This window comes from Ciconia boyciana, chromosome 1, assembly GCF_034638445.1.
Source record: "Ciconia boyciana chromosome 1, ASM3463844v1, whole genome shotgun sequence".
NCBI classification, from domain to species: domain Eukaryota; kingdom Metazoa; phylum Chordata; class Aves; order Ciconiiformes; family Ciconiidae; genus Ciconia; species Ciconia boyciana.
The window spans coordinates 77,797,808-77,810,627 of NC_132934.1; the positions used below are offsets into that span (position 1 = coordinate 77,797,808).

The 12,820-nt window shown below is 41.4% G+C and overlaps 1 protein-coding gene across 1 annotated transcript in view; it reads right to left on the reverse strand.

Moving 5' to 3' along the window:
• The window catches only part of EFCAB6 (EF-hand calcium binding domain 6), a 113,843-nt gene that overhangs the window by 14,097 nt on the left and 86,926 nt on the right, over window positions 1-12,820 (reverse strand). The window contains 3 exon segments of the mRNA XM_072884312.1: window positions 7,262-7,437; window positions 8,018-8,072; window positions 10,698-10,893. Of these exon segments, the coding sequence (XP_072740413.1) occupies window positions 7,262-7,437; window positions 8,018-8,072; window positions 10,698-10,893 (427 nt within the window).

A 12,820-nucleotide genomic window follows, 5' to 3' on the forward strand; every position in this document is an offset into this window, starting at 1 on the left:
GAAAACTAGAAAACCTTTTCTATTCAGTTATTGCGTTACATTCGTCTACCACATGCAGTTAGTAAATTCAGTGTGTATCTATGATTCTATCATCCACTGCTAAAATAATCTCCATTAGCTGAAATAATGGAGCTGGAGCCTAAAATGTCAGACTCTGGCCTGGGCATCTGGACATTTAAGTGCCATTTCTCCATTTGAAACTAACCTTATACACAGTGTGGATACATTTCTTAGGTTTGCTGTGTCTCACTTCAACCTTGAAAGGGAGCAACAGGACTGAAGCTGTCTCAGAGCTGTGCAGTGTATGTCCTAGCAGTGCTTACAGACCATTTATAGAAGAGTTTTTGTTGGATGAAAAAGGGGTTACTTCTCTTTTAGCGATTTCCTGATGTTCACTGCCATGTGCTCCACTCATCCCATCAAGCTCTGTATGTATATCATTTCAGAATTCAGGGGCTGGGACTCTGCAGCCCACTCCTGCTTTGTAGCTTCTCAGACTACTACACGGCCTCTGAGCAGTACCTGCCCCGCACCATGGCCAAATGCCAGCTGCCACCATGAGCTGTGAAGTCCAGATTACCTGACTGTCCTGCTCAGCTCGTCACAGGCTTTCTTGTCATTCCTAGCAGAATTTGAGAGCACCTTGGGAGGACCATGTAAATCCTCTTTCACCTGCTGCTTTCACCAAGACAGGGGAGGCATTATTACAAGGCTTTTCTTATGGGTCACCGTATGTAACTCGCTTGCTCTTCAAAGCAGGGCTGTATTTTTCTTCTTTAGAAAGTTCCTTGCACAGCCTCATGTCCTTTTCTATAAATGGCATAACTATGCTGATTAGTAATAAAAGAAGGCTCTGCCACCCACACCTGCTCAGTGAAGCTCCATTCCTGCAGCTCCTTCCTGTTTCTGGAAGATTTTTCTATTAAGAGGAATTCTCAATTAGAAAGTAAATTGGTACATCAAGATAAATTACAATTTCTCTAGTGCTGTTCCTTGTCCTGTCACAAGTCTGACCTCCCTCCCTTTCTGGGGAGGCTCAGAAAGCAAAGGTCTTGGGAAACAGCTTACACAAGAAAGCCCTTATATATTTCCCTGAAAAAGGATGCATTTTCCTCTTTGTACATGAGAATGACCTTTGCCAGAAGTAATCATACTTTTGACAGTTTACACAGTTTTAGAGGCTTCTGTGCTTAGCTCATGGGCCCTCCTTTGCCCCAACAACACGTATCTTCAAGTTCTTTTCCATAAATGCTCTTCCCTAAAGATGTGTGGAAGCAGCAGAGTTAGTTGCCTGAGCATGGATTGGGGTGGAAATGCATTTTCATCTCATGTTCAGATAACCAGTAATTCACCAGCCGGCCTGTTCTAGCTCTCAGAGTCTCAGCGCTATAGAGAAGCCTGTATTTTATCCCCGGGCTACAAGTAGAGCTGTATCCTCATCTGGCAGTGATCAGTCTAGCTCCATTAACCTGAGTGCTGATTTACGCCTGCTGAGGATTTGGTAGCTGGTGTGCAACAGGAGCTTGCAATAATAAACCCAATTATAAATAAAAGATGAAAACTCCATTGAGGGTCATTCTGTAATGTACCATTTTCCTGTTGCCCAACAGTTTGCAACAGACAGATTCAAGTTTTGAGGTCACATTTGCAGGATAAAATACTCTTGGTAGTGTTTAGAATATGTAATAGTATACGATGGTTTGATAAAATTATTTGACACAATGAGTCAAAGGTGGCCCGCATGTCAATCTCTGCCTTGTTTAGAAAAAAGCCACATTCCTCTAAATGTAATTAAAATAACTATTGTGTTAAACAATAGTGTGTGAAATATTAAGCCTAGGTAGAACTGGGTAAAGAAGCAGAAGCCACAATGAGGCTTCCCTGCTCCTCTGTCTCCCCAGCAGGGTCTAGCCCATCAGCAATACGCCTGATGGTCTAATACTATGTTCCCTACTTTCCATTATCCCTACTTTCTCCTTTTCCTCTACTCTTAGTAAATATAGAGTGAAAGGCTTCCATCCCAAGGAACAATTTGCCGTTTTAAAATTCCATTAGACCCTTTTCTTCATTACTCAGAACAGAGAAGGAAAGGGAGGTATGGCTTTGGCAGGCTTGTCAATGGAGAAAGATCCCAAAACAGATATCCTGGCGCAATGAGGGCCAGCACATTGTAGTCACAGGGAGGGCACTGCATAGGAGAGCAGGGGCAAGGAAGGGGGATTTTCAAACCAGTTTTGCTATGGATAAAGAGAAACATGGAGTTAGATCATGGCGTAAGGAAAGCTTTAATGTTTCTCAGCCTGAAGCAGATGTAATACTGAAAAATAGATGCAAACATGCAGGTATCCCAGAAGGGGTATCTCCCTGGAGCACAGATGTTCTACATGAGGACAGACAAAGTTTGTGGTGCTGCTGACTGAGGCTAGGGACATAATCAGCAGGCCTGCTAATCTCTGCTGCTGGTGCAATGGGTCATGACTGATGACAGTCAGTTGTCTGACCAAATCAGTGGCCCACAACAGGAGCGCCCAGAGGTTCAACAGATGAGGACAGTGAGTAATGAATAAACATGGTAAACTCCCACCCCCAAGACAGGGAAAAGCACCACCTCTGTAGAGCAGGTCCTTACATATTCCTGCTACAATTTCACAGGTAGTTCATGGCAGCAAAATGAACTTCAGCTCCCCGTGCTTGAACACAGTGCACAAGGGCTGGGTTAGTAACACTGCTGAATTTAGGAAGCAAGGTTGCAGAAAGACTGATGATGTCACTTCTCTGTTGCATGGATTTTCTGAGCTCTGAAACTATATGGTTACAACAGAGTTGCACTCTGTGCCATTTCATCACTTGCAGGCAAATCAGTGTTTGGGGAGTCACAGCACAGCCACCCTCCATTCATGGAGCTGGTAAGCTGTGTCAGTGTTGCCCCCTCTGTTGATTTAGGAATAGTTTCCAAGATCACAAGGAAGCTGTTTTGTTTGCATTTTACAGGAAGGAGTTGCAGCAGCCAGTGCTGAGAGCAATGTGATGTGAGAGCAAGTGGCTTTAGCCCTGTAGACTCTCCACCAGCAACATGCCCAACAAAGGTGGAGACAGCGATGATGTGCCCATGCTTTTCACTAGCGAATAGCAGAAACTAGTCCTGGACCTGGGTCCTGGGACCTGGAGGTACAGTTCTCACGGTGCCAGGCTTCAAGAAGAGATGTGAACTTGCTGTACTGGGGGAATCCTCTCATGGGTACTGGTCCAAGGAGAAGCAGGATGCTCTCTCTGTCAGGAAGAGCATCAAGGATGAACAAAGAAGCCTGCAGTTTTTCAGGCAGGTTGATTAGATGGAACTGGCTGAAAACAAAATGCACTCAGCTGGTGAAGAAGGCACTCTGCAGCATGCGACAGACTGCAGAGAAACTCAGAACTGGAAGCTAAATACAAACAAAAATGGAGAAATTAGTGTGGAAACAGAAAGTTCAGGACAAAGCTAAATCAAATGCCTGATTTGGTATTGAAATGTTCTGCAAGTTTTTCTGCAAAGAAGTTCTGGAAGTTAATCTGACTTCCCTTTTTCATCATTTTAGATTAAATCACATTTTTTAAAAAAAAGCTTTGCTGAATATGTTTCTACTCACTCCAGTAATTCCCTTTGTCAGCTGAAAGACACACGTGTCAGCAAACCCCTTCTTATCTCAGATCCTGCCCTTGAATGGGCACAAGCGATGATCTGTCCCTTCTCTCTGTCATCTCCTCAACCTGACCTGTTCTCTTTCTAATCACTGCTGGACTTGACAGGTGAAGGTTTACTAAGCTTGCAGCAAATCACTCAGCCCTCTCAGCTCCAGAAAGGCTAAACAACAGATTGTTTGGCCCTGATCATGATCCCTCCTTTCCCCATATACACCCCCCTATAGTGCAGCTGTGCTGATCCTGTATGGACACCTTGCTGGTCTAGACCTGACCAGCATGCCCTGAACTATCACTTTTAACACGTTCTTTACTTTTTTCCCCTTCCACATCTGAAATAGCTCACAGTGGGGAAGAACATGCGAGTACATTTTCTTTTGTGGGGGTCTGATTCCCAAGTGCAGTTTTCATTAGGCTGGACTGCATTAGCCACTTATTTTAACTCAGGCCTTATTAATCACAAGACTGGCAGATCAGTCAAGAAAAGTTCATGATGCATATTCCCAGCTCCAGGGTCTGGACTTTTACAAATATCCTCCGAGAGTCCACTGGTGGTTAATAGCATCCCACCTAAGACAATGTCCTCTCTGTCTCCTTCCTCAGCTATTCTGCAGTTGGTTAGCAACATCTGAGCTAAGTGCCATAACCTTGGTTCTTTCTTATCTGAATATTAAGATGCAATCATATTGCTTAAAATACTGTACATTTCTTTAATTCTATTTTTGTATAGTATAGTCCTACGGCTCTAGAGAGCTGTATTTCAGTGGGCATCCTGCTCATATACAGCTGCTGTAGTGTGTATTATAGAGAGTTAATCAGAATGTAAAGCTCATCAACATATGTCAAAGCCATCAAAAGATCCACGTGACACATAAAACATTTCGAAATAATTTCCGCAAGATTTTTTTCATCTCCCCTTATTCAGCTGTTTTCTAAGGAAAAAATACAACTTAAACCTGTATGGCTTTTGGGTTTGTGAATGTTTGCCTTTGTGGTTGTGGGTTTTATTTATGAGGTGCCATTTGAGACAAAAGTCATCCCAGGCTCATACTTTACTAGTTCAGTAAATTTTCCATACTTTAATGATCAAGCTGCATACTTTACTTGTTACTTTTTAATATACTTCAGTGATCAAATTGTATAGCGTAATGATCAGTTTTCCTAATGTGCCTGAATGAGTTGCATACCTCATTAATTTAGATACGTACTTTACAAGCCAAAATAGTAGTGTGTTTGGATGAAGTGAATAGTTTAACAACCAGCCTTCTCTCAGAACCTGCACAGGAGCCCAGGAATACGTGTGAACCCAGGGTGGGATGAAATTGCAAAGGCGTGGGAAATTTTGGGTTGAACCCAAAATGAAAACATGAGATTTGAGAGCATCTGGAAGCTGAACCAGCACTGTGAACCTGGTTTGTATTTGTTTTGTCTTTTCAGAAATGTTACCTTGTGGATTAATATGAGATTTTAATGATGGATTTATCCCTTCTACCCCTAACACAGCACAGAAAACTGTTCAAGGTGAACGCTCAATATTGAAAAAAGCAGTACAGGCTCCAGTCCTGTCATGGACTGAGTATCTCCTGAAAGATGTGGACGTAGCTTACTTTTTTGCTAAGTTGAGGTGGAAAATATTCAGGGTCTTGGAGGACGAACTGTTAAAGAGACTTCACGTTAAAACGCACACTCTTGCAGAGTTTGGTCCCAGGAATTGTGCAGCTTGTCAAGTTGTTAAGGAGGCTTAGCACCTACTTTGAGGATGAGAAGACATTACAGCAAAACCTTCCCTAACAAAAGCAGCTACCTATTCTAAAGTTAACACGAAAGCTTGCTGGTGGGTCAGTATTACAGCACACAAAATAATTATACAGATATGTTATATTTCATACAATTGGCCTTTGTGCTGGTATGACTCAGTTGAAACTTACTGAATTTATATCAGCATAAAAGCAGGAAAGGGGGAAATGCGGCATTTTCTAACCTATACAAAGTATTCCACTGTTTTAGACTTGAGAACCACGTAATCTATTATATCTGTTAAGATTGCATTTTAATTTTAATAAGCTGAAAATATAAATATTTTAAAACCCACAACTATTTTTTAAACAACTATAATTAAATGTAGTCCTGCCACTAAGGACAAAGTAACAGTTGCACTACTATAAATATTAATGCTAAATTTACAGAGAATAAAATACACTTAAGCAACCTTATAAAATTTTGAATAAAGCTACACTTATAATAAGCACTTTGGTAAAGCTATGCCTATTGGTAGCTGACGTGCATAGATAAAGTCTCTAACCTGCTACAAAAGTCTGTAACACGTTACAAGTGTTTGGAGCTGCTTATGGGTCCTTCTTCATTCGAAACCTGTGGTCCCTCCTCCTCCTCCTCTCTTGAATCACTCAAGCCCTACGATTATTTGCAGCCTGACAGACTTTGACTCGGGACATGAAGCAGCTGAGACAGATCTCACTCGTTTTCCAGCTTCTACTTTATGACACAAGATTTAATCACCGTACAGCTCTATACAGATTTGTTTAGCACAACATTCTATTATCGCCATGGCAATAAAGTGGTAGGCTTTTTATATGGTTTTCCATTTGGTGATGATCATTATTTTTCTCATTTTATTTGTGCTTCAAGCATATATTTTGAAAATGAAACAGTTACTTCTTAGAACATAAGATGCAAGTTAGTACTTACCTTTGGTTTTTTTTTAGAACTGCTTTCTATCCAGCTAGTAACCAGCTTTCACATCCTTAGCTAAGTTCAGAAATGAGCTGTAAGATAATGGCATTTGGACTCCTGCACCCTCAGATCTACTTATACCGCTTCCCGCTGGGTAAGGCAGACTAAGAGGGGAGAAGCCAGAGGAAAGGGAAGGACTATGAAATTAAAACAGGACAGAGACTTCTTTTACTTACACCTTTTGATAATGTTCCTGTTATTTACAAAAACGGCAAGGATTGCTGCACTGATAAAAGGCTGTGATTATGAATTGAACGATCTGTTTCTGTACAAGTGAATTACTCCAAGTGAGGCACTGTGGACACAAACAGCTGCCACAGAGAAACAGCAACTCTAGTTTTATTTGAGTTGTTGCGACATGCATATTCAGAGCATCAGAAGACTCTGTCCATGACTGCAGTCAAGCTTTTCTCTGTTCTTGACTAATCTCTGTGTTTGACCTTCCTGCTACATCTACACTGCTATTACTGTTTGGCACCAAGAACCTGGTTGGCTTCCCACTCCACTCACTTTTCTGTCCAGCCCCGGCCAGTCCATCTAGCAGGTCAGGGATCATTGGGCATATTTGGATATCCCACATCCTACATCACCCCACTGGGGCAATCTGGCTGCATCCGTGGTCATGCTTTCAGCTTGCCACATGTACAGACCTAAATCTACATAAGTGCAAGACTTAACTTCTGAGAGCAGTTTGTAAGGAGACAAGAGCTTCAATGGAGTTCAACTGAGATCAACAGAAAGATATGTGAATTTTGCATGCTTAGTTAGTCAGTCAGTCACTTCTAACAGATCAGACCATATCTTTTAAAGAAATATATTATGGCTTAGTAGCTCTTCTTATCTCTATGAGGTGGTTTATGTTTTTCAGGAAAACTTTCCAGTCTACTGTGAAGTCCTCACAAAGGTTAAGGTTCTTGAGAAGGTGCCTGAACTGCTTGTCTGATAATTTAAAGCAGAAGTGGTCAAGTACTTGCCAAAATTCCAGTGCTTTAGTTACTCCAGTGTCTTCTTTAACAAACAGAGAAAATGCCTGAGAACCAAGAATTCAAATTATTTAAGCAAACCTAGACATTCCAAAAGATAAAGTCATTTTTAGCAACCATTTAGCAGTTCACATGGAAATACCTGAGACCCACATGCCTTTTACTTGCAGGTATTTTATACATGAAGAAACAAAACCCATTTCTCAGAACCTTACTTAGTTTGAAGCTTTCCTTTCCTTTAAAAATGAGATGCAATTGTTGAAATAAGCCAAAAATAGCCTGTATTTCTGTACCACATGTAAATATAAATATAGAAATAAACAACAACCTACGGTAAAAGCAAAAAGGCATTATATCAAGTATCTAAACATTCCCGAAAAGAGAGTCGTTAAGACAAGAGAGGAAACAAACAAAAATATTTAAGGGCTGCCTTAAATAATTTTAATTAAAATATTTTAAATTAAACTCACCTGAGTATATTTCATTTGCCTTTTGTCCCCCAATGATTGTCCCTTTGTCCCTGGCGGGACAAGTTTGTTTTCTACTCCCTAAAGGACTCGATAGTCCTTCATCCTCATTAGCTCCAGTTCATCCTGAAGGCTCACTTGCTCTCTTCTCATCCTCCCCTGCCCAAAATGCCCAGCCTGTTCTTCGTGGGAGCTTTCCAAAGGTTTCCCGGGGGAAACAGATTAAGTTTACACAGTTGCAGCAGCAGGCATGCAAGAGAGTAGTCCAAATGAGTGGCAGAAATACCAAGGTCTAGAAAAGTTGTGTGTCATACCCACTCTCATTGTGCCTGGCTGATACTAACTTACCATGCCCCCTTGTTTTATTCTGCCCCTTATTTATGATGCACATATAAATCACTGATTCCATAAATGTAAATGAATATTACACCTTTCAAAACTTCAGGTTAAAATCCTATTAGTCTGCTAACACTATAGCATATTGGCGTAATACAACTTTTATGTTTTAGCATTAGAACTGTTCTAAATAATGGGTTTAAAAAAATATATTTTAATGTACGTGAACCATGTCTACTGGCAAAACAAATGCTACCATATCCAAAGGACATTGGAAAGGAATCCTTTGATCACTAAAGAGGATTTTGTAACTTCTTAATATGAAAGTTTCATCTTTGCTTACGTACCGAAAGTCTTATGGGAAAAACAAAGCATTGAGTATATAGTATGCATTGTACTGAGTATGGTGAAAATGAATGGGAAATGATTATACTGACAGAGAGGACCCACCTGAACTCTTAAACTATTTGTTATGAAAATTCGAAGGTCTGTATTCAGTTGTAGAAATGTCATGGATGGGATGTGATTTCTGTTGGTTTTTTTTTTTTCAACTAGCTGGACTCTAGGAACTGTGCTTTCTGATCTGCCTCTTTCTAACAAAATGTTTTGTTATAAGCTTATGTCATTAGAGTCCCCCATCACATAGGTGGCAGCAACTATTACTCAAAAATGGCTCAGAAGAAAACTGAACTTCCTTATTTTCTCATGTAAGGGAAATGAGAAAAAGTTCTGCTTTTCCATAGCATGGTGGACAAAGTCTGGCTCTCCATGGGGAAAATCCCTTGGCCCCTGAAGTTATATTAACCACCAAATGGTATCCTAAAAGACTAGCTGGACGATTTCTTCATGCGAAAAGTCATTTTCAAATCATACCCTCAGCAGACAAAACTGTGACCTTCTCCATTCCCAAGACACGCAGGGATGAGAGGACAGATATTGTCTTCTACTAAAATTTAACAAACACTAACCTGTGCTATTGAATTTATCTATTTCTTACTTCAGTAATGCAGAGCACAGGAAGGATTTTTTTCTCCCTTACTATGAAAAATGTAAAGTGATTATATAAATATTTCAGTATCCTGTTCAATAGTTAGTCTATCTGGCCAAAAATGGCAACGTGGCCCCAATAAGTTTACAAACGTCACAGGAGTCTCCAAATAGTGTGAAAAGAGATTTCTGTAAAGAAACAGCATCTCCCACGGTACTACTTTTTTTTGAGTGCTTGTAGCAGTGACATCACTAGTGACGTCTTTGTTGGAAGCCTGTGTTATTTTTAACTGCAGGACAGAGTCCACAGATTGAGATTTCAGAAATGCAGCCATTGTTGACAGGGAATTTCTCCCCCCATCATCTTCCCAGTCACCGTTCCCTTTCCCTCCCATGTGCGGGCAGCAGCTCATGTGTGTGTGGCCACGCACAACTGATCAGGCTTTTGTCAGGTTGAAGTTCCCTGACCCAGGTCATTGGGCAGGAAGACAAGTACTGGTTTTGACACAAGGCAGGCGGGAGGACCACATTGCTGGGGATACAGGGGTAGTGAAACCATCTTTGCAGGCGTAAGCCTGCCTCTAAAGCCATGAACTTGACTGGACCTGAAACTGCAGGTGCAGATGAGATGGCTCCACAGTTCTTTGTGATAGGAATGTTTCCTTCAAGGTCTTTTAGATTATTCTTTCCCATGCTTGAAAGCGATCTTACTGTGGCATCAAGAATTATTTGGTCTAGAGGCTGCTGCATTTCAGTAGGCTCCAACACAACAGTCTAAGACTGCTTAATATACAGTATTTTTTCATTCAGGGCTTTCAAAGTTCTGGCGAGAAGTGGATTTTTTTATTGTTCTCATTTTACAGGTGGGAAAACCAGGAAACTTGCTGCTCAACAGCTAATGCACCTTATCTGTGTCAGAGCCAGAAGTGCCCAAGAGCATGAATGCAGATAGTTGCAGAGCCCCAGCTGAGAGGTGCTAACTTCTGCAGCCAGTATAATGTGCTCACATCTGATCATATGTCTGTATCCTCAGTTGCTACATGATCCTTTCATCTCACGCTGATAAAACCATAATGCCTGCCTGCAGTAGCACATTATATCTACGTATAATAAGTCTCAGCTTAGGAAACTCAACAGAGCTATTTGAAAGACATGATATTTACATGCTTGGGACATAATTTACAGACAACTGGAGGAGGAAAAGGGGTTTGGGGAAGAGAGGAAGGGTCCTGATAATTTGCTATTCGCTTTTTCCTTTCCAATCCTTATCTTCACAAAACCTCTAGGCTTGATTTGATATGCTTGTTTTGTGGAGTTACCAGAGTACAATCAATTTAAAAGTCTGCAGTTGTCAGAAGATGTTATTTCTACATAGGCCAGGGTTGTTGGTAGCACTCAATTAATAGCAGAAAAGTTTTGAAGCCTTTGGGTTAGTACCCAGCCAGGCAGAAAAAAATAGAGATTAAATAAGGTGCAGTGACCACATGAAACTTACCTTGTACAACAAATGATAAGATGATGCAACTATTTCTTTTATCTTAATTAGAGTCTGTTCTAAGCTGAGCGCTGCAAAGCTTGCAGGTGGTGCAGCCTGCTTTTGTCTCTGTTGGTATTTAGATGCTCTGCCATCATCAGTTGCTCTCAGGAAATCAAAATAAGAGAGCTTGCTGTCATGAATGCTGATTCCTAAGCTAAGGGAAAAACACAGAATGAGATATCAATGATTTTAAATAATTATCTCACTGTTGTCTGTACTGATTAATTATTATGATGTATTATTTTTACTGCAGCAGCACTTCAGGGTATGCTTGTGCTGTCAGTGTATAAATCCTGTTAGTTCCAGCCCAAGCTCCTTCTCAGGTCTAAGCCACCAATCCAATCAATTAGATGCAACCACACTCTCAGATGCAGATGCAGGCCAATCTTGAGATGCTCAGGAGGAAGCCTGCTTTAGCCTGGGCCCAAGTGCACAACCTTCCAGTCCATCAGCATTAACTTTGTGCTTTTTAAGTGCAGCACAGTATTTTGATCACAACCTACGGCTGAGCTTACCATCCCCAATGTGGCCAGAGCACATGTAGGCTCCCAACGTTGTCCTTGAATCTCCTTTTCATGTCACAGTGTAAAGAGTCTAATAGACTCTGTAGAGGAGTAGATGTTCCTTGTGCTAAGTGCTGGTACTTTCCCTTGACTTTCTGCTTTACAAAAATACCTTTGACTCGCAGATGCTGAAGTGCAGCTTGAGCCTCCCAATATGTTGTGATCATTACAATTCTGAGAGAAAGAAGCAGAACCACATATAGCCTGGTAGGCTGTTACCAGACAGAAGCTAGGACATCCAGTACTGCTCCACGATATGTTTCATGGATGTACCACCACAGGTCTACACTCACTCATGATTTCTCTACCACATGGGAGGAAACCAAACCAGGTTCCATACGATGCTTCTCCTTATGTCTGTGATAGAAGGGCTTACCTTCCCTCTCAACCTGTACTTGACTCTGCATGGTTTGGCAGGCCAGTAGGGGACTATTTTACAGGTTCTTGGCGGGACTCAGTCTCACTGTGTCTCAGGCACTGGCCCTCCATCCTTCGGTGTGTCCACTGAGCTGCACAGGGGGCTGGCATATTTGGCCCAGCAGCTGCTGCCGTTGACTCGTGGCGTGCTGTGTCCAGTGAGGGTTTCTCTTCTGATCGCTTGTGGTCAGGCTGTACCTGGGAGCCCAGCCCACGGGCTCTGCAGGCTGCGCTCACAACTTGCTGAATTTCTGTCTGTCAGCTGAAACATCTGCTGGATCACAGACACTGGGGAATTTCATGTTCTGTCACATCGGAAATTCTGTGGGTTACAGAGCTGACTACAGATAGCTCCAGGTAACAACAGTGAATATATTTTTGCATCAAATATCAGCGTGGGGAAAGATGAGCTCTTGCATATGATTTGAGGAATTTTTTTTTGCAGATGACTTTGTTACCAAACTAAATTAATTTTTATTCAAAGATGTTTTACCATAACAAGACTGGAACTAAGGCAAGCTTCACACATGCAGAAAATAAGTGAAAATAGAAGTTATTTAGCATGAAAGACTAAGACGAGATGAATAGCACTAACCATTACATTAAGAGCTACTTTCCTCCCTCGTCCTGTGACTTGTGACCACTTAATGAAAAGACACCTGGTATATTTTAAACAACGACTTCAAACCTGTCTAATGAGCCTGTAGAGTTCATCACCACAAGGGATACAATAGCAGGGGCTTGCTCGGCTCTTGCTTACCCAGTATAAAGCCAGCGCAGTCAGTTTATGGAATTTCCTATCATTGAAAGACAATCAGAGAATCTCCAGAATACAGTATACGTTGGGTGTGTTTGATGCAGATCCATTGGCTTCCATGGAATTATTCCAGATTGACCTTACAGTTACCACCTATGGAGAGCTTTACAATAGACTTTAATAATTTTATAGCCAATTATCAGAACTGTAGATTCTTTACACACATATATTAGGTAGACAATTCCTATGCTGCAGGGGAAAGGCTGAACTTGTTTTAGTCTTGCATTCAGCTTTTTTGTTAGAATTATGGTCAAGGCAAGTCCTAGAGAGCCAAGACTTGACAG